Here is a 20,156-nt window from a genome sequence, read left to right as displayed (position 1 = left end):
CACCCGGAGGAAACCCACACAGACACTGGGAGAATGTGCAAACTCCACACAGTCAGTCGCCTGAGGCGGGAATTGAACCCGGATCTCTGGCGCTGTGAGGCAGCAGTGCTAACCACTGTGCCACCGTGCCGCCCACAAGACTTCTCCACCTCCTGATGCTGCCTGGTTTGCTGTGTTCTTCCAGCCTCCTGGTTGTCCACAGAGGCACTGGAGGAGGCATACAATTACAGTATTTAACAGGCACCTGGATGGGTATGTGAATAGGAAGGGTTTAGAGGGATATGGGCCAAGTGCTGGCTAATGGGACTAGATTAGGTTAGGATACCTGGTTGGCACGGACGAGTTGGACCAAAGGGTCTGTTTCTGTGCTGTACAGCTCTATGACTCTTAAGTTGCAGAGAGAAGGAAGTGGTCAGTTCATCCCCAGTTTGAGTGGATTGTGGGAGGAAACCGGAGCACCCAGAGGAAACCACACAGAATGGGGAGAATATGCAAACTCCACCCAGACAATTTGCCCGAGGCTGGAACTGAACCCAGGTCCTTAGCACTGAGAATAGCGATTGAGCCACCTTGCCATCCAAATCAAATTCAAATTCCACCATCTGCCAGAGCAGGATTTGAACTCTGGTACCCTGGGCATTATCTGCGTCCCTGGATTAACAGCCCAGAGGTTATATCACGATGCCATTACCTTCCCAAACTTCACATATTGGTAACAAAAGCAGAACTTGCTGGAAAATCTCAGCAGGTTTGGCAGCATGTATGGGGTGAGAAATCAGAGTTAACATTTCAGGTCCATCAGAGCACAATTCTGAAGAAGGGTCAGTAGACCAGAATGTTCACTCTGATTCCTCTCCACAGATGCTGCCAGACCTGCTGAGATTTTCCAGCAATTTTAGTTACTGTTTCTGACTTCCAGCAGTTCTTTTCATTTCTCACATAGTGATAACATATTCTCTCATGTTCACACATATTGATAACCTTGTAGCTGTTGTATGTATAAGTTACAGAATTATTTTCGTTCCCCTGCCCTACCCCCTGCAAAAAAATTATTTTCAAATATATGCCTGAGTAAACTGCAGTCAATATGTAATGGCATAACAGAATTCCAAGCTGTCAAACCTGATAGAGTTTGAGCTGGTTATGTAACCCTCCGGTCAATCATTTGGAACATTCAGGAGAACTGGGTCTTAGCAGGCTGGAGCTGTAATATGTATTGGTGAGTGAAAATTCCTTCAGTATTCTGTTTGAAAGGATCAATGTGCCATCACATATCTCAAAGAATTCAATAGGCACTCTGTTTATTTCCAGTTGTGAGGAATCTAGAACAAGACAGCTTTATCTTCAAATTACACCGCTGCTATCTGGGAGTACTCTGGGGAGGCAATTACTGGACATGGAGGTGATGAAAATCCAGATCTCTTCCCTCATGAGGGCTGGGAGATTAGGGCTTTCGATGCTAATGATTGACAGGTTTTTATTCAGTGGGAGTGCAGACAGAGGTGGGTGAAGGGAGTTGGAGATACTAACGATTTATGGGCAGCACGGTGGCTCAGTGGTTAGCACTGCTGCCTCACAGTGCCAGGTACCAGGGTTCAATTCCAGCCTCGGGTGACTGTTTGTGTGGAGTTTGCACATTCTCCCCATGTCGGCATGGGTTTCCTCCGGGTGCTCCAGTTTCCTTCCACAATCCAAAGATGTGCAGTTTAGGTGAATCGGCCATGCTAAATTGTCCATAGTGTTCAGGGATGTGTAGGTTAGGTGCGTGAGTCAGGGGAAATCTATAGTAATAGAGTAGGGGATTGGGTCTGGGTGGGTTACCCTTCAGAGGGTCAGTGAGGACTTGTTGGGCCAAGGGGCCTGTTTCCACACTGTAGGGATTCTATGATTTGAAGCAATTAGCAAAAGAACAAGAGGAAGGATGGGGATAATTTTTTAGGGGCGGCATGGTGGCACAGTGGTTAGCACTGCTGCCTCACAGCGCCAGGGACCTGGGTTCAATTCCCGCCTCAGGCAACTGTCTGTGTGGAGTTTGCACGTTCTCCCTGTGTCTGCGTGGGTTTCCTCCGGGTGCTCCTGTTTCCTCCCACAGTCCAAAAATGTGCAGGTCAGGTGAATTGGCCATGCTACATTGCCCATAGTGTTAGGTAAAAGGGGTAGATGTAGGGGAATTGGTGGGTTGCACTTCGGCGGGTCGGTGTGGACTTGTTGGGCCGAAGGGCCTGTTTCCACACAGTAAGTAATCTAATTTCTCCCAATGAATCAGCAGGCTGGTAAGCGCGTATTGCGCTCTTTCTATTCCTGTTATCCAACGTGACACTGTGCAGTCCAGAGTAATAAAAATTGAGAGAACACCAGACTGAGTGCATGCACAAGCTAATTTACTCCACAGCCTTCTCTGTTATGAATGGTTGCAGCTGCAGTTGTTTTTCACTCTGTGTTTATGAAGGTGAGATGAGGTGAGAGGTGTCCCCTGTAGGTAACGATATTGGGAGAGTTTTTCTCCTGCTTAAAGGGGATTTGATTGTTCAGTCTGGCCATGTCATAATACACATCGCTGTGGATTTCTTTGTTGGTGGGGGGAGTGAAAACACCAGAAACCAGACTGGAAAAGAATAATGTTTATTATTGAACACCAAATTAGAGCAACTATTCATGGGGTCCACAGGCCACGCCCAGCCCGCAGCAATCCCTTCTACAGGCCTAACCCTGGCTCTGCTTTATGTTTAATTTATTCAATCTGTTCAGAGATGTTATTACACACCCTCTGAAGCAGATAGGACCGGAACCTGGGCCTCCCGGCTCAGAGATAGGGATACTACCACTGTGTGCTACTAGAGCTGTCTGTCTGCTCTATCCCATAGCAGAGAAGCTATTACAAACCCTCTGGAGCAAGTGGGGCATGAACACAGACCTCCTGCCTCAGTGGTAGGGACAGTACCACTGCACCATCCTCTGCCCCTTCCACTAAAATCTGTTCCCCACCCCTCCCCAACCCTGGTCATTGATCACTTCATCCTGGGGCAAAATTTCTTCCTGTCCATCATCACTTCATACATCACAACCATGCCATAGAGTCATTGAGTCCTACAGCATGGAGACAGGCCCTTGGACCCAAACTGGTCCATGCCGACCAAAATGTCCGTCCACGTTAACCCCGTTTCCCTGCACTTGGCCCATATCCTTCTAAACCTTTCCTGTCCATGTAATTGTCGAAATGCCTTTTAAATGTTGTTAATGTACCTGCTTCAACCATTTCTACTGGCAGCTCATTCCATATGCGTACCACCCTCTGTGTAAAAATGTTGCCCCTCAGGTTCCCTTCTATTCTTTCCCCTCTAACCTTAAACTGATGCCCTCTAGACCTCAATCCCCCAACTCCGGGAACAAGACTGAGTGCATTAACCCTATCCATTCCTCTCATGATCTTTTCCACTTCTGTAAGGTCCTCCTTCAGCCTCCTACACTCTGAAGATAAAAGTCCTAACTTGTCCAACCTCTCCCTATAACTCTTCAGACCTGGCAACATCCTTGCAAACTTCTTCTGCACTCTTTCCAGTTTAATAACATCCTTTCTATAACAAGGTGACCAAAACTGTCATCCTGCTTTCTTACTGCTGTCAACTGGAATCATTATCTTTCTTGGCTAAGAACAATATATTTGTTTGCAGTTCCTACCAAAACAATTATATTTTTAAATCAGTTGTCTGGATGATACAGTTGAATATCAAACAATTGATCCAGGGTCTTTAAAAATCTCAATCAAATGTGGCAGTTTTAGACAGTGGAATTTATTTTAGGCCTATTAGACTTTTCAACTATTAGCCTGTTAGTCTGAGATTCGTTTGTTCTTTACCTGAGGAATAAACCCTTTATTTAAATTTACTCATTTTTAAAACCTCTTAAGCATATTGTGCAGGGATGTTTTGCAGGTCTCTTAACTGTTTGTGCATTAGTTAATGAGGAAGTTGGTATTATTCATTATGGGCTGTGGGTGTGACTGGGTGGCCAGAATACCTTATCCATCCCAGGGGGAAGGTGGAGGCTGGGCTGCCTTCCTGAACTGCTGCAGTCCTTGGGGTATAAAGGGCACGGCAGAGCTACTAGGGGGAGGGTCCCAGTGACACTGAAGGAGCAGCAATGTAATTCCAAGTCAGGATTGCTCGTGACTTGGAGGGGAACTCCCGAGGTGGTGTTGCCATGTATCTGATGCTCTTGCCTGTCTAGGTGGTTGTGGTTTTGTGGTTTTGGAAGGGGCTGTCTAAGGAGCCTCAGGGAAATGCTAATTTTGAGGCAGACCTTCCTGAGTCATAGTTTACCTTTGTCTGCCTCGCCACTGACTCAAATTGAGAGAAACGTTCAGCTTCAGGATATTGTTCCAGTAATTGCTTAGGCACTTCTCTGCTTCACTGTGTTAAAGGTAAAGTTAACATTGTCGTAGTTGAGAGTGTACCATTGGGCTGCTCTATCATTAGAGATAGATGGTTGGTAATGGTTTTACCTGAGGGTCACCACACCTCACAGCGCAGCCCTGCTTCAGCCCTTCTCTGGGTGTGGCCCTCCTCTGATATTCCGACTGTAATCTCAGGATTGGAACTTTGAACCCAGAACTTGGGGGACGGAGAATAATGAGGCAAAAGTGAGGATTGCAGATGCTGGAGATCAGACTCTAAATTAGAGTGGTGCTGGAAAAGCTGACTCTGATGCGAGCGTGCTCCCCACTGAGTGTTACTGCCTTTAAGAATGAAGAAATCCCAAAATACTGTGAGTGTCAAAGGCCAGTGAAGTTCAGTGTTGCTGGCAAACCAAAGGGTGGAGATGCAGAAGTGAGTTCCCCAAGACACCGGGGAGAGAGTGAACAAAGAACTCCAGATGCTGGAAATCTGAAACAAACTGAGATTCCCGGAAAAACTCAGTAGGAGAGAGAAACAGAGTTAAAGCTTCAAATCCTGTGACCCTCCTTGAGAAGTTCAGTTAGTGACTCGTCACAAAGCGGATATGTAATTAACCTTGCATGTTTACACAAAATGGTGGAGCACACTATCCCAAAGTGCCACAATGCCAGTAATTGTTGTCTCTCCTTCTACACACCGAGGGTTGCTTGTCTCTATTTTTGTCTCTACATTGAATCACTAAATTAAACCTGAAAGTTATAATAAAATGTGCATTGAAGCATATGCACACCATGAGAAAAGTGCTGACTTACCTTTTTGGATTTATGTTCAACTCCCAGGAATTCTTTTTTTTAATTAAAATCAATAAGAGAACTGGTGGCCTGCTGAATACATATTTGTTAAATATGGATTTACGGCTTGGACTTCAGATCTCATTGATTGTAGCAGCCTAACAGTTGGGTAAGTCTTTAAGAAAATATATACTTTGCACTTCAACGAATGTTACTTGCTCAGACCAGGAGTGTAATTGCTACAAGCCGACTTTTCAGATTGTACTGATTTTTTTTTGTTTTTAGATATTTTTATTGAAAATTTTAACATGTTTACAAAAGAAAACTTAAAAAAAGACCCAAGTATAAACATTGACATACAGTTGAATCTTAAATAAATGATCACCAAAATCTATCAAACAAGAAAACAGAAATACCAAGAAAAAAAACAAAACTCAACTAACTACTTGTCTAACTTACAACTAACCAGAGTGTATCATTAAAATTCTTACATTATTCAAGAGAAAAAAAAATCCAACAGATAACACATAAATTGAGCAGTGATATTCATGCTCGGAATGTGTTAACATCAGATCACAACAAAACCCGTATTTATCCAAAACATCCCGAGCATAGAGCATATAAAATTCACAAGAATAAAGCTCTTTAGTACATTCAGATCAATATAATAAAAAAAACCTATTTCTAAATAGTAAAAAAAAGTATAAAACGTATTTAAATAGAGATCTTCCCCCTTATTCCCAGGGGACATCACTTCCTTTCCAAAAAACCCATCATAACCTCTCCCAACCAGTGCCCCACCCTTGACCCAGGCACCCCACAATAGGATAAAGCAAATTCAAGTATACTACTGAACTAGAACTAATAGTGAATACCCTATCCCCCACCCACCCCCCTCACCCACACCAACACCTGGATATATTTGGTAATGTTAATACCATATATGAAAATATATGACTATAAAATTAGTCTCAGCAAATAATAATTAAATATATTAATACAAAATAACAGGAGAAAACAATCCCGCTCCCAAGGACAAAGATAAAATAAGATAAGGTAGCCACCTTCCCCCACCCCCCCCCCGCCATCTACATTAACTAGACCCCCTGACCTATATATATATATAGGGGGAAAGGAAATCACTAAGTAAAGGATGAATAAATAAACCCTTCTTCCCACCTGCCGGAGATAATATTAAACAGTAAGATAATGAAAGGAAAAAAAAGAGTGGGGGGGGGGTAAACCGGGGTGGGGGTAGGGCAAAACAGCATCAATTAACTCTTGTAATTTATCTAAGAGAGTCCAAAAGTTCCTTGGCCTTCTCTGGTGATCCGAAGTTAAACACTGACCCTTCATGGCTAAAGCGTAGTATAGCTGAGTAGCACAAGGAGTATTGAATGTTTAAATCCCTTAAACACTTCTTTGCTTCATCAAACACCTTCCTCTTTCAGACCAAAGCTGGGGAAAAGTCCTGAAATAACATAATCTTGGATCCGTTATGAGTCATGGCTTGTGGATCTTTCCCAAGATTTCTGGAGGCTTCCAAAAGCATTTGCCTCACCTTATAGCTCTGCAGCTGGAGCAGGACCGGGTGGGGGCGCTGGTTCGAGCCGGGCCTGTGTATTGTGACCCGGTAGGCCCATTCTACCCTTACCTGGCCTGATCCAACCTCCAGATCTAAAAGCTGTGGAAGCTACTGTTCAAGGAACACTGTAAGCTGGCCTCCTTCCTCCTGTTCGGGAAGGCCCAGCAAACGAATATTTTTTCGACGACCTCGAGTGTGATTCTCTAAGGTCCGGACTCGCTGCTCGAGAGTCCGGACCCAATCCACGGCTGATTCTGCAATGGCCTCGGAGGTCCCGGCCTTTAGCTCCGCCCCTCCGATTCGGCATTTAATTTCTTCGATGTCTCGGCCGTGCTTTTGTAGTGCAACCGAGAGTGAATTCCACCAATTCCGGGACTCTTCTATGAAAGCATTGATCTTCGAGTCGAGTTTGGGAATTATTTCCGCGAGGCACACCACCGTAGGTATGTCCCCCAGGACGGCTGCGGACGCCTCTGCTGCATCTGGGGAGGGTGGGGGAGGGGCTCCTGCCTACTGAGAACTGTGGGCTCCTTTCCCCCTAGTCATTTTTACAAAAGACTGAACGGTATAAATTTAGTACTAAATCACATTAAATAAAAACTATTTTTAACTGATTTGGTGAGTGTGGTGGAGGAGGGTGGCCCACTTTGCCTAGGTCTTGGGAGGAGCACTATAGACTCAGACTTGCTGAGTCGCCGCCATCTTGGATCCCCAGATTCTACTGATTAATGTTATGGCTTGATTCTGACGTTAATTTTGTCACCGTGTGATGTATTGTAATGCAGGTTGTCAATGTCATGTATTCCTGGTGGGCTCATCATTTCCTGATAAAGGGCTTTTGCCCGAAACGTCGATTTTCCTGCTCCTCAGATGCTACCTGACCTGCTGTGCTTTTCCAGCACCACTCTAATTTAGACTCTGATTTCCAGCATCTGTAATCCTCACTTTTGCCTCGTTATTCTCCGTCCCCCAACTCAAGGGTGATGTCTATTCAGGCTCCCAGGGTGTCTGCCCTGGGTCCTCATGTGACTGAACGGGCCAATTGTTGACTTGCTAATCTTTGGGAATGTAGGGGCAGGAGGTGAGAGCAGAATTGGCTTTCTGTTCTTTCTATCTCTGCCTTATCCATCAGGTGCTTCAAGATGTGGTGTAATCCGAAAGGCAGCTCATTGGCATTGTGACCAATTGATTGCAAGCCTCCCCCTGTTTCAAGGAGAGATTCCCAGCCTTTGCAGCATTTTCGGTGTTCTGCCCAGAATGCTGGCTGCTTTGAGAGTTGACAAACTAGGATCTGATGAGGAGAGACACTTTTCAGCCCTTGTCCATCGTAGTTGATTTTGCAAGGGTTCTCCCAGAATACTTGTACAGCTAGCTCCTTAGTTATTAAAATTGTGGAGTCAGTGCCAATTGCATAGGACATCAGAGCAGAAGACTATAAGTTATGGGAGAAGAATTAAGCTATTTGGCAAATGGAGTCTGCTCCTCCATTCCATCATGGCTGATATGTTCCTCAACCCCATTTTCTTGCCTTCTCCATGTAACCCTTGATCCCCTCACTAACCAAGAACCTATCTATCTCTGTCTTAAAGATACTCAATAACTTGGCCTCCATAGCCCTCTGCAGCAATGCGTTCCTCAGATTCACCACCCTCTAGCTAAAGACGTTCATCCTCCACTCCATTCTGAAGAGTCATCCCTTCACCCTGAGGCTGTGTCCTCAGGTCCTTGTGTCTCCTAAGACTGGAAACATCTCTACATTCACTCTATCCAGACTTCTCAGCATCCTGTAACTTTCAATCAGATTCCCCCTCATCCTTCCACACATCCTCATTAACACAGCTCCCTCGTCTCTCTGTTCAAGTTGGTGTTGAGGATCCCCAAGCATTATTCCAAGAAAGACCCTGGCATTGTCCTTGCAAGCATCCCTCCAGAAAACAGTGGACATACAGGTGGAGGCCCTTCGATTCTGCCCCACCATTCCATGACATCATGACTGATCCATGTTCTAATTACTTATAGCTGTCTGTCATATTCCACGTGAAAACATCTTCTCACTCTAAACGTGCAGTTACTGCTGAGCATTTTGTTCCTGGCTTAATATTCATCAAGTGATAAAATGTTGTCAATCTCAAATTTAAGATGAACCATTTATCCAGCAGCAACTGGATAGAAAGTTCTAAATTTTTGTACCTTTTGCATGAAGGAGTGTTTCCTAATTTCACTCCTGAAAGGTTTAACTGTAATCTTTGCAGTATGCCCTTTAGTCCTTGGCTCTCAGACTAACAGCAACAGTTTCTCTCTGTCTGCTCTGAGTAGTCAATAATATTAAAGGGAACAGAAATTCAATTCTCTGCTATTTGTGGGATATTGCTTTCTGTCAGTTGGCTGCCACATTTACCTACACCACAACAGTTGTTACACTTAATGTAAAGACTTTCATATGTTTTACAGAATGGTGTATAAATGCTTTTTTTTTTAGTAATCCTGTCTATTGTTTGCCTTTCTGGTTAGGGTACTGAACTAAATGAGGACCGGACGCCATCAAATGCCACTGTTTCCACAACATTTAATATATTGGTCATTGATGTGAATGACAATCCGCCAGAATTTAACCGGTCTGAATACTTTGTCAGCATCACCGAATTGGCACAAGTGGGCTTTGCACTCCCTCTCTTCATCCAAGTACAGGATAAAGATGATGTAAGTATCAAAAATAGAGCTTTGCACCACAACCTGATTAAAAGCTGACAGCAACTCCCAGTCACTGAGCTGTTTTGTGGTCCTCAGTCAACTTCTGGTCTTGTGTCCTGTAAACCCACGGCAGTTCTGCATCCATCATAACGGAGAAATCAATATACACGGACAAGCTGTGTCACTAATTGGGAGAATGGATGGACAGTTTACATAGATGTGTTGTGGATGTTATACATCAGGCTGTTTTGTGTACTGTCTGTTGGCTGACTTCTTGTTGCTGGGTACAGCTTTGTTTTCACATCTGAGGCTGAGAGAAAACACAGCAAGCCAGGCAGCATCAGAAAGTGGAGAGGTCAATGTTTCAGGTATAACCTTTCTTCAGGACTAGATGTGGGGTTAGGGAGACCTCCCGCTACCCCTACCCCCCAGTCCTAAAGAAGAGTTATACCTGAAACGTTGTCTTACCCCTTCCTGATACTGCCTGGCTTGCTGTGTTCTTCCAGCCTCCTGCCTGTCTACTTTGGATTCCGGCATCTGCAGTATTTTTGTGCCAAATCTTTCTTTCAAATCCAACCTGCTGTGCTCTTTCCCAACTCTGTAACTGCATTGAGCCCTACACCTTCCCAGGATTTCTCTACTCCTCGAGTTCTGGCTTCTTACACATCCTTGATTTTATTGAGCCATTGTTAGCAGCCATCCCTTCTGCTCTTTTAAACTTCTCCATCTCTTTCCCTTCCTTTCCTCTTCCTTTGAGATTCTCCTTAGACATCCCTCTTTGGCCAAGTGATAGACCATCTGTGTAATATTAACTTGGGTAGAATGGTGTTAAGTTTATTTTGTGTGATTACCTTCACTGGGTTCCTTGGAACATATTGACTGTATGAAGGACTCTGTCATACTATCCTGCTTACCAGGTACATTACAACTGTGTGAATGCAGTCAGTCTCTGTTGCTGCTTCCCTGTCCACGCGTAGTCCATTCCATCCATCCGTCACTTTCTGCAAAATTATCATTCACCCTTCACCATACCTTTTCTAAATTTAAGTCATAAAATTGTCTCCATGCTTCTGCAAATCGTCACAATTGAATGGTGGAACCATTTTTCAGTTTAAAGATTAAAGCTTCACGATTGACCCCAAATTGATCAAGCTGACTTGAAGCTCACAGATCGTAGCCAATTTTTTTTTTTGTTTGGTTCTGCATGTTTCTTTATCTATGAATTTGTAAGAGTCAAAGTGTTTGGAGAGTCTTGTCGAAGTGATGGCTCATGTCTGTTCAAAGCTGCTGATAACCTGTCCTCACAGGTGTTTGCTGATCCAGGGAAGGAGAGTTTATTGAAGTCTGACATTGAGAAGATGGGCCTGAGCAGTGCTGGATATAGTGAAGGTTGAATCGATAAATGTTAACAAACCATTAGAAGGTAGTGCGTGAGGGTGATCAACAATATACCTAGGAGGTGGCTGATGAGAGATTATATAAGGTCGAAGCAGTTTGTGAATAAAATTCCAAATTGTGAAAGTGACACATCTGGTGGGGAGAAAGTGAGGATTGCTGGAGATCCGAGTCAAAACGTGTGGTGCTGGAAAAGCACAGCAGGTCAGGCAGCATCCTGATGAAGAGCTAATGCTCGAAACATCAACTCTCTTGCTCCTCGGATGCTGCCTGAGTGGCTGTGCTTTTCCAGCGCACACATTTTGACATCTAGTTGAGCAGAATACAGAGTAAAGTGGATGAGAACTGTGTGTGTGCGCGCATGCATGTATGTGGGTGTGCACGTGTGGGTGTGCACGTGTGGGTGTGCACGTGTGGGTGTGTACGTGTGTGTGTGTGTGTGTGTGTGTGTGTGTGTGTGTGTGTGTATGCACGTGTGTAGAAGGGTAAAGTTGACCAGGTGCAGGAAGCAAGCTGCAGAGCATAGTGGAGGTTGCACACAGATCAGACCCTGGAAGGATGGTTGATTTCCTTCCCCGAAGGAAATCGGAGAATCAAATGGGTTTTCACAATAATCTATTCCATGTGAAACCATGTACAGAAAATCAGGTAAATCAGACGTACTAGATTCTCGATCATTTGAAGAAGTAAAAGGGTTATGGGGAAAGGGACAGGAAGGTGGACATGAGGAATGTCCAATCAGCCATGATCCTATTGAATGGCAGAACAGACCCAAGGGGCTGAATGGCCTACTGCTGTTCCTATTTTGTATGGTATTTTCTTGGTCATCATTACAGATGGTAGCTTTTATTTCAGATTTATTAACTAATTGAATTAAAATTCCCGAATGCTGAGGTGGGATTTCACTCTTGACCATAGTCCAGTGTGGTACCCAATATACTACAGCACCACAATTTATCCAGCCCCTCTGGGAATGAGGCTTCTCACTGAAACATAAGGAGAAATGAGCACTCAGTCAGAAAAGCTATAATTTGGTCAAACACATAAATTAAACTCTATTCCATGTGAAACCATGTACAGAAAATGAGTGTGCAGCATGTTCAGAGAGAGAGTTCACATAGAGTCATACTGCACAGAAACAGACCCTTCGGTCCAACCAGCCCATGCTGAACATGATCTCAAACTAAACTAGTCCCACCTGCCTGCTCCTGACCCATGTCCCTTCAAACCTTTCCTATTCGTGTACTTATCCAAACATCTTTCAAATGTTGTAACTATACCGGCATTCACCATTTCCTCAGGACAATCGTTCAACACGCCAACCAGCCTCTGTGTAAAACATTTGCCTCTTGTGTCTTTTTTCAATTTCTCTCCTCTTAATGTGCCCCCTGGTCTTGTCATTCCCCCTGCAAGGGAAAAGACAACTATCAGCAACTCTGTCTGTCTCTCACATTATTTTATAAACTTCTGTGCCCCAGTGGAAAAAGTCACAGCCTATCCAGCTTTTCTTAATATCTCAAACCTTCCATTCCCAGCAACATCCTGGTAAATCCTTTCTGAACCCTCTCCAGCTTAATAATATCCGTCCTATGACCGGGCGACCAGAACTGGGCACAGTACTGGAGAAGAGGCCTGACCAATGTCCTGAACAACCTCAATATGATTTCCCAGCTTCTATACTCAAAGGACTGAGCAATAGGTTGAGAGTATAATGTCTATTGGTTTTGATCTCTGTCACAGAGAAGCTGCCAGGGTTTCTCTTAAACCCCTCTCAAAATTAGATTACTTACAGTGTGGAAACAGGCCCTTCGGCCCAACAAGTCCACACCGCCCCGCCGAAGCGTAACCCACCCATACCCCTACATCTACATCTACCCCTTACCTAACACTACGGGCAATTTACCATGGCCAATTCACCTGACCTGCACATCTTTGGACTGTGGGAGGAAACCCACGCAGACATGGGGAGAACGTGCAAACTCCACACAGACAGTCGCCTGAGGCGGGAATTGAACCCGTGTCTCTGGCAATGTGAAGCAGCAGTGCTAACCACTGTGCCACCGTGCCGGTGATCTGAGAGATGAAAACCCATTTACCACTAGTTAAGGGTTATTGAAATCTGAATCTAGACCACTGGCTCCAGGAAAAAAGAGCTTTCAACCAGCCTTTAATCCAAATGCATAGAAACATTATAATTGCAGCAGGAGTAGGCCATTTGGCCCATCAAACCTGCTCCACTTTTCATCAAGGTCACCAGTTGAGCCTATGTGTCAAACCTTACATCCATGTTCTCACCTCATCACTTGGTAATTTTAGCCTTGAGTGTTTGTTATTTCCTTCTTATATACATACAGTATTCAGTGACTTGGCCTCCACAGCCTTCTGTAGTTGTTTCCACACCCTCTGAGTGAGACATATCTCCTCAATAGATCAAATCAGAAGTCACATGACACCAGGTTATAATCCGACAGGTTTATTTGGATCACAAGCTATCGGAGCGCTGCTCCTTCGTCACTTCATCTGGTGTCGTGTGACTTCTGACTTTGTCCACACCGGTCCAACACCGGCATTTCCACATCTCCATAGATCCACGAGCCCATGTGGAAAGTGCCTTCAGCAACAGACCAGTATTTATTCAATCTGTGAGCAATTTTTCCCCTCTAGGACTTTAACTGTTGCTTGACTGAGGTTCTTTTGAGATAATACTCTGTAATATATTACATCTTTCATAGGCTTGGAGTGAGTGAATGTGTGATATTTTTCAATAAATGTTATTGGATATTGCTTAAGCAAGTTACTTTTGCAATGAAACCATTGTTTATTTGTTAACTTAAGAAACCCGCCTTCCTCATTTCTGATCTGAGTGTCATGTAAAATAATTGACAATGTCATCTCCTTTCAATATGGACATTATTTCAAAATTAGCATCAGAATGGTTTTGGGCCTTCATCAGCTGTGCCTGACCTAATTACATCCCATAGGAGAAAGTGAGGACTGCAGATGCTGGGGATCAGAGCTGAAAAATGTGTTGCTGGAAAAGCGCAACAGGTCAGGCAGCATCCAAGGAGCAGGAGAATCGACATTTCGGGCATAAGCCCTTCTTCAGGAATGAGGAAGGTGTGCCAAGCAGGCTAAGATAAAAGGTAGGGAGGAGGGACTTGGGGGAGGGGCGTTGGGAATGCGATAGGTGGAAGGAGGTTAAGGTGAGGGTGATAGGCCGGAGTGGGGGTGGGGGCGGAGAGATCTTAGTCCCAACCCCCGGATTCAGCACCGCCTTCTTGACCTGCAATCATCTTCCCGACCTCTCCGCCCCCGCCCCCTCTCCGGCCTATCACCCTCACCTTAACCTCCTTCCACCTATCGCATTCCCAACGCCCCTCCCCCAAGTCCCTCCTCCCTACCTTTTATCTTAGCCTGCTTGGCACACCCTCCTCATTCCTGAAGAAGGGCTCCTGCCCGAAACGTCGATTCTCCTGCTCCTTGGATGCTGCCTGACCTGCTGCGCTTTTCCAGCAACACATTTTTCAGCTAATTACATCCCATCGTCATCATCAACATCATCATCGTCATCAATAATAATGGTAGACCCTCATGAAAAAGTGGTTCAAGGAAAGGAATCACTCTTATTTGAAACCATTTAGAAACAAAATCAGAAATTGCTGGAGAAACACAGCGGGTCTGGCAGCTTTTGTGGAGAGAGAAATCAGAGTTAACATTTCAGGTCAAGTGACCCTTCCTTCAGAACAATAAGTCTGATTTCTCTCTACAGATGCTGCCAGACCTGCTGAGCGTTTCCAGCAATTTCTGTCTTTGATTTACAGCATCTGCAGCTCTTTTGGGTTTTATTATATATTAGAATCATAGAATCCCTACAGTGGGGAAACAGACCATTTGGCCCAACATGTGCACACCAACCCTCCAAAGAGTTTCTCACCCAGACCCATTCCCCTACCCTATTACTCTATTTTTACCCCTGACTAATGCATCTAACCGACACATCCATGAGCACAATGGGCAATTTAGTATGGCCAATTCACCTTTGGACTGTGGGAGGAAACTCACGCAGACACGGGGAGAATGTGCAAACTCCACACAGGCAGTCGCCTGAGGCTGGAATCAAACCCAGGCCCCTGGTGCTGTGAGGCAGCAATCCTAACCACTGAGCCACTGTACCACCTCGATTACAACAATGACTGCATTTGAAAACAAAGCAACTTGCCTGTGGTAGTCATGAAAGGGGCTATATAAATGCAACAAGCACAGAGAATGCCAGAGAAATTCAGCAGGTCAGGTAGTATCTGTGGAGAGAGAAAGCAGGGTTAACATTTCTGGTCCAGTGAGTCTTCCTCAGAATGGTTTTTTTGGAAGTGATTTAGATGCCGACTAAATTACGTTTGCACTTGTTGCTGCTCTGAGTCTGAATTCGATGCGATTAGTTCGACGTGATGGGCTGGGCACATCGTCCCTATGACTGGCATGAGATTCCTCAAGCAGGTGAACTCCCCAACCAGCTCCGAAATGGCAGGCCAGCCCGAGGTGGACAGTGGAAGTGCTTCGGGTTTACCCCCAAGGCCCTGACTGGGGAAGTGCAGCATTCCCACAGACACCTGGGAATCACTGACCTGGGACCGGCCAAGGTGGAGGAGGAGCATGTGGGAAGGCAGCGAGCCCCTGGAGACTTGCCGTTGGGAAAAAGCAGAAGCGAGGGGAAACAGGGAAAGGATCACGCTGCCACACCAACGCCCCACCTACCCCCTTCCCATGACCACCACCTGCCCCCAGTGTAACTGAGCCTGTGGAAGCCCCATCAGTCTGTACAACCACCTGCAGACTCCCCCTGAGAGTGGGAGAGAGTCGTCATTGTCTGCGATGTTGGGATGTAATTAGGTCAGGCACAGCCTATGAAGGTTCAAATCATTCAAATGTTAATTTTGAAACAGAGAGTTATGCTCACTTCTGCCCCAGAGAGAAGTCTCTGTGTTTGCAGTGACCATTTGGAAATTTGATTTCAACTTTTCCAGGCAGCTGTGCAGGCATGTAGTTTTGGATTGCTTCAAGTAAAAATTAATTTGCTGCAGAATGGATGACATTGCACTGAGAAGTAGATTGAAAGGAGGAAAGGAAACAAAATCAATAGCTTCTCCCATCAAACAGTGATAAGTCACAAGCTTGTTGAATCCAATTGATCATTCCAGTGTTTGAAATATAAGCAATAATTCAACACCAAACACCAGCAACAGAAATAGCAAAACTTCGGCCAATTCTTTCAGTCACTTTACTTGGAGCAGGTAACAAGAGGGACAGAGAACTTGCCAGGATCATCATCTGTCATGTATTTAGCTTGGCAAAAAAAATATGCAACTGAGACCATCAGTGGGGGGAACATGTTAAATTTTTACACTCTCAAAAATAACATGTTCGTGTTTAAATTTATTTTCCTGATTTTCCTGTTCAAAGTATATTCCTCCAGGTCTCCCAAATTATTTCATGGATTTCTCTGCCCACTGTGGCATACTTTGTTTGGATCGAAATGGAGAGCAGAGGTGACAGACTGCCAGTCTGTTGTTGCAGACAGTCTCCAGTGTCTTTCACTCCTGATTCTTGGAAGCACCTCCCCCAGTGGGACTCCTGGGTTTATGAACTCATCATGTGGGGAGTTTCACGCATCAACCTGTGCCTTCCTCCAGTTAGCTCAGTTGGCTGGATGTGATGCAGAGTGACACCAACAGTGTGGGTTCAATTCCCGCACTGGCTGAGGTTACCATGAAGGCCTCTACTTCTTGACGTCTTCCCTCAGCTGAGATGTTGTGACCCTCTGGTTAAACCACCATCAGTCATATCTCCCTAATGGGAGAGTGGGACTATGGTGACTTTGCCTTTATCATATTTCCTCAGGGGTATATATACTCTCAATGGATCTTTATGAAATGTTATAGTGGTCCCCAACCCAGTGAGTTGGGAAAAGTATAATCTCTCCAGAAATTGAGTAACAAAGTTTAAATTGACATAGGATTTTCACAGTCTCAGTACACCCCCACCACCGAATTGCTTTTTAATTAGTATACTTTTTTGTGTGTAGGCGCTGCAGCAGTTCAGTGAAGGTGAGAACAGATTTAGATACAACAAGGCCACTGTAAGGTCAAAACAGAAGTGGATAGAAAAGTTCAGCAGGTCTCACAGCATCTGTGGAGAGAAATCAGAGTTAATGTTTTGTTTTCCAGTGACACAAATGAAGACCTGCTGAGCTCTTCCAGCAACTTCTGTTTTTGTTTGTGATTTTCAGCCTCCTTTGTTCTGTCGGTTTTCTGTAAGGTGAGGTTTGGGGAGTGTAGGAGCAATGGGTTGTGTGGAGGAACAGGGACTGGATGGAGGTGGGGATGAGTCTGGGGGAATGGAGCTGGTGGGTGCTTGGGTTTGGTGAGTGTGGGTGGGGCCAGTGGAGATAACTGTACATGTGTGATGGGAGTGGGGGCAGGGTGTCTGTGTGTGAGAGAGAGAGAGAGAGAGAGTGTGTGTGTGTGTGTGTGAGAGAGGGAGATGGGGTGTGTGTGTGTGAGAGAGAGGGAGATGGTGTGTGTGTGAGAGAGAGAGAGATGGTGTGTGTGTGTGTGTGTGTGAGAGAGAGAGATGGTGTGTGTGTGAGAGAGAGAGAGATGGTGTGTGTGTGAGAGAGAGAGATGGTGTGTGTGTGAGAGAGAGAGAGATGGTGTGTGTGTGTGTGTGTGAGAGAGAGAGATGGTGTGTGTGTGAGAGAGAGAGAGATGGTGTGTGTGTGAGAGAGAGAGATGGTGTGTGTGTGAGAGAGAGAGATGGTGTGTGTGTGAGAGAGAGAGATGGTGTGTGTGTGAGAGAGAGAGATGGTGTGTGTGTGAGAGAGAGAGATGGTGTGTGTGTGAGAGAGAGAGATGGTGTGTGTGTGAGAGAGAGAGATGGTGTGTGTGTGAGAGAGAGAGATGGTGTGTGTGTGAGAGAGAGAGATGGTGTGTGTGTGAGAGAGAGAGATGGTGTGTGTGTGTGTGAGACAGAGAGATGGTGTGTGTGTGAGAGAGAGAGATGGTGTGTGTGTGTGTGTGTGTGTGTGAGAGAGAGATGGTGTGTGTGTGTGTGTGTGAGAGAGAGATGGTGTGTGTGTGTGTGTGTGTGTGAGAGAGAGAGATGGTGTGTGTGTGTGAGAGAGAGAGAGAGATGGTGTGTGTGTGAGAGAGAGAGATGGTGGGTGTGTGTGTGAGAGAGAGAGAGAGATGGTGTGTGTGTGTGTGAGAGAGAGATGGTGTGTGTGTGTGAGAGAGAGAGATGGTGGGTGTGTGTGTGAGAGAGAGAGATGGTGGGTGTGTGTGTGAGAGAGAGAGATGGTGGGTGTGTGTGTGAGAGAGAGAGATGGTGGGTGTGTGTGAGAGAGAGAGAGAGAGAGATGGTGTGTGTGTGTGTGAGAGAGAGATGGTGTGTGTGTGTGTGTGAGAGAGAGAGAGAGATGGTGTGTGTGTGAGAGAGAGAGAGATGGTGGGTGTGTGAGAGAGAGAGAGAGAGAGATGGTGTGTGTGTGTGAGACAGAGAGATGGTGTGTGTGTGTGTGTGAGAGAGAGAGATGGTGTGTGTGTGTGTGTGTGAGAGAGAGATGGTGTGTGTGTGTGTGAGAGAGAGAGATGGTGTGTGTGTGTGTGAGAGAGAGAGATGGTGTGTGTGTGAGAGAGAGAGAGATGGTGGGTGTGTGAGAGAGAGAGATGGTGGGTGTGTGAGAGAGAGAGATGGTGGGTGTGTGAGAGAGAGAGATGGTGTGTGTGTGAGAGAGAGAGAGATGGTGGGTGTGTGAGAGAGAGAGATGGTGTGTGTGTGTGAGAGAGAGAGAGATGGTGGGTGTGTGAGAGAGAGAGAGAGAGAGATGGTGGGTGTGTGAGAGAGAGAGATGGTGTGTGTGTGTGTGAGAGAGATGGTGTGTGTGTGTGTGAGAGAGATGGTGTGTGTGTGAGAGAGATGGTGTGTGTGTGTGAGAGAGAGAGAGAGAGATGGTGGGTGTGTGAGAGAGAGAGATGGTGTGTGTGTGTGTGAGAGAGATGGTGTGTGTGTGTGTGTGAGAGAGTTGGTGTGTGTGTGAGAGAGATGGTGTGTGTGTGTGTGAGAGAGATGGTGTGTGTGTGAGAGAGATGGTGTGTGTGTGAGAGAGAGGGATGGTGGGGTGTGTGTGTGAGAGAGAGAGATGGTGGGTGTGTGTGTGAGAGAGAGAGATGGTGGGTGTGTGTGTGAGAGAGAGAGATGGTGGGTGTGTGTGAGAGAGAGAGAGAGAGAGATGGGTGTGTGTGTGTGAGAGAGAGATGGTGTGTGTGTGTGTGTGAGAGAGAGAGAGAGATGGTGTGTGTGTGAGAGAGAGAGAGGGATGGTGGGGTGTGTGAGAGAGAGAGAGAGAGAGATGGTGTGTGTGTGTGAGACAGAGAGATGGTGTGTGTGTGTGTGTGAGAGAGAGAGATGGTGTGTGTGTGTCGTGAGAGAGAGAGATGGTGTGTGTGTGTGTGAGAGAGAGAGATGGTGTGTGTGTGAGAGAGAGAGAGATGGTGGGTGTGTGTGAGAGAGAGATGGTGGGTGTGTGAGAGAGAGAGATGGTGGGTGTGTGAGAGAGAGAGATGGTGTGTGTGAGAGAGAGAGAGAGATGGTGGGGTGTGTGAGAGAGAGAGATGGTGGGTGTGTGAGAGAGAGAGATGGTGGTGTGTGTGTGAGAGAGAGAGAGATGGTGGGTGTGTGAGAGAGAGAGAGATGGTGGGTGTGTGAGAGAGAGAGAGATGGTGGGTGTGTGTGTGAGAGAGATGGTGTGTGTGTGTGTGAGAGAGATGGTGTGTGTGTGTGTGAGAGAGATGGTGTGTGTGTGAGAGAGATGGTGTGTGTGTGTGTGAGAGAGATGGTGTGTGTGTGAGAGAGATGGTGTGTGTGTGAGAGAGAGAGGTGGTGTGTGTGTGAGAGAGAGAGATGGTGTGTGTATGTGAGAGAGAGAGATGGTGTGTGTATGTGAGAGAGAGAGATGGTGGTGTGTGTGTGAGAGAGAGAGATGGTGGGTGTGTGTGTGAGAGAGAGAGAGATGGTGTGTGTGTGTGAGAGAGAGAGAGAGATGGTGTGTGTGTGTGTGAGAGAGAGAGAGAGATGGTGTGGTGTGTGTGAGAGAGAGAGATGGTGTGTGTGTGTGTGTGTGAGAGAGAGATGGTGTGTGTGTGTGTGTGAGAGAGAGAGATGGTGTGTGTGTGTGAGAGAGAGAGATGGTGTGTGTGAGAGAGAGAGAGAGAGATGTGGTGTGTGTGAGAGAGAGGAGAGAGATGG

The 20,156-nt window shown here is 45.8% G+C and overlaps 1 protein-coding gene across 1 annotated transcript in view; it reads left to right on the top strand.

Annotated features, from left to right (window-relative positions):
* cdh23 (cadherin-related 23) overlaps nt 1–20,156 on the top strand; it is a 967,008-nt gene that overhangs the window by 297,014 nt on the left and 649,838 nt on the right. Inside the window, exon 11 of the mRNA XM_072583543.1 lies at nt 9,282–9,470. Coding sequence (XP_072439644.1) covers nt 9,282–9,470 — 189 coding nt within the window. The remainder of the gene's footprint in view (nt 1–9,281; nt 9,471–20,156) is intronic.

This window comes from Chiloscyllium punctatum, chromosome 13 (genome assembly GCF_047496795.1).
Source record: "Chiloscyllium punctatum isolate Juve2018m chromosome 13, sChiPun1.3, whole genome shotgun sequence".
NCBI classification, from domain to species: domain Eukaryota; kingdom Metazoa; phylum Chordata; class Chondrichthyes; order Orectolobiformes; family Hemiscylliidae; genus Chiloscyllium; species Chiloscyllium punctatum.
The sequence above is the reverse complement of the archived record's forward strand: the minus strand, read 5'-3'. Positions and strand labels throughout refer to the sequence as shown.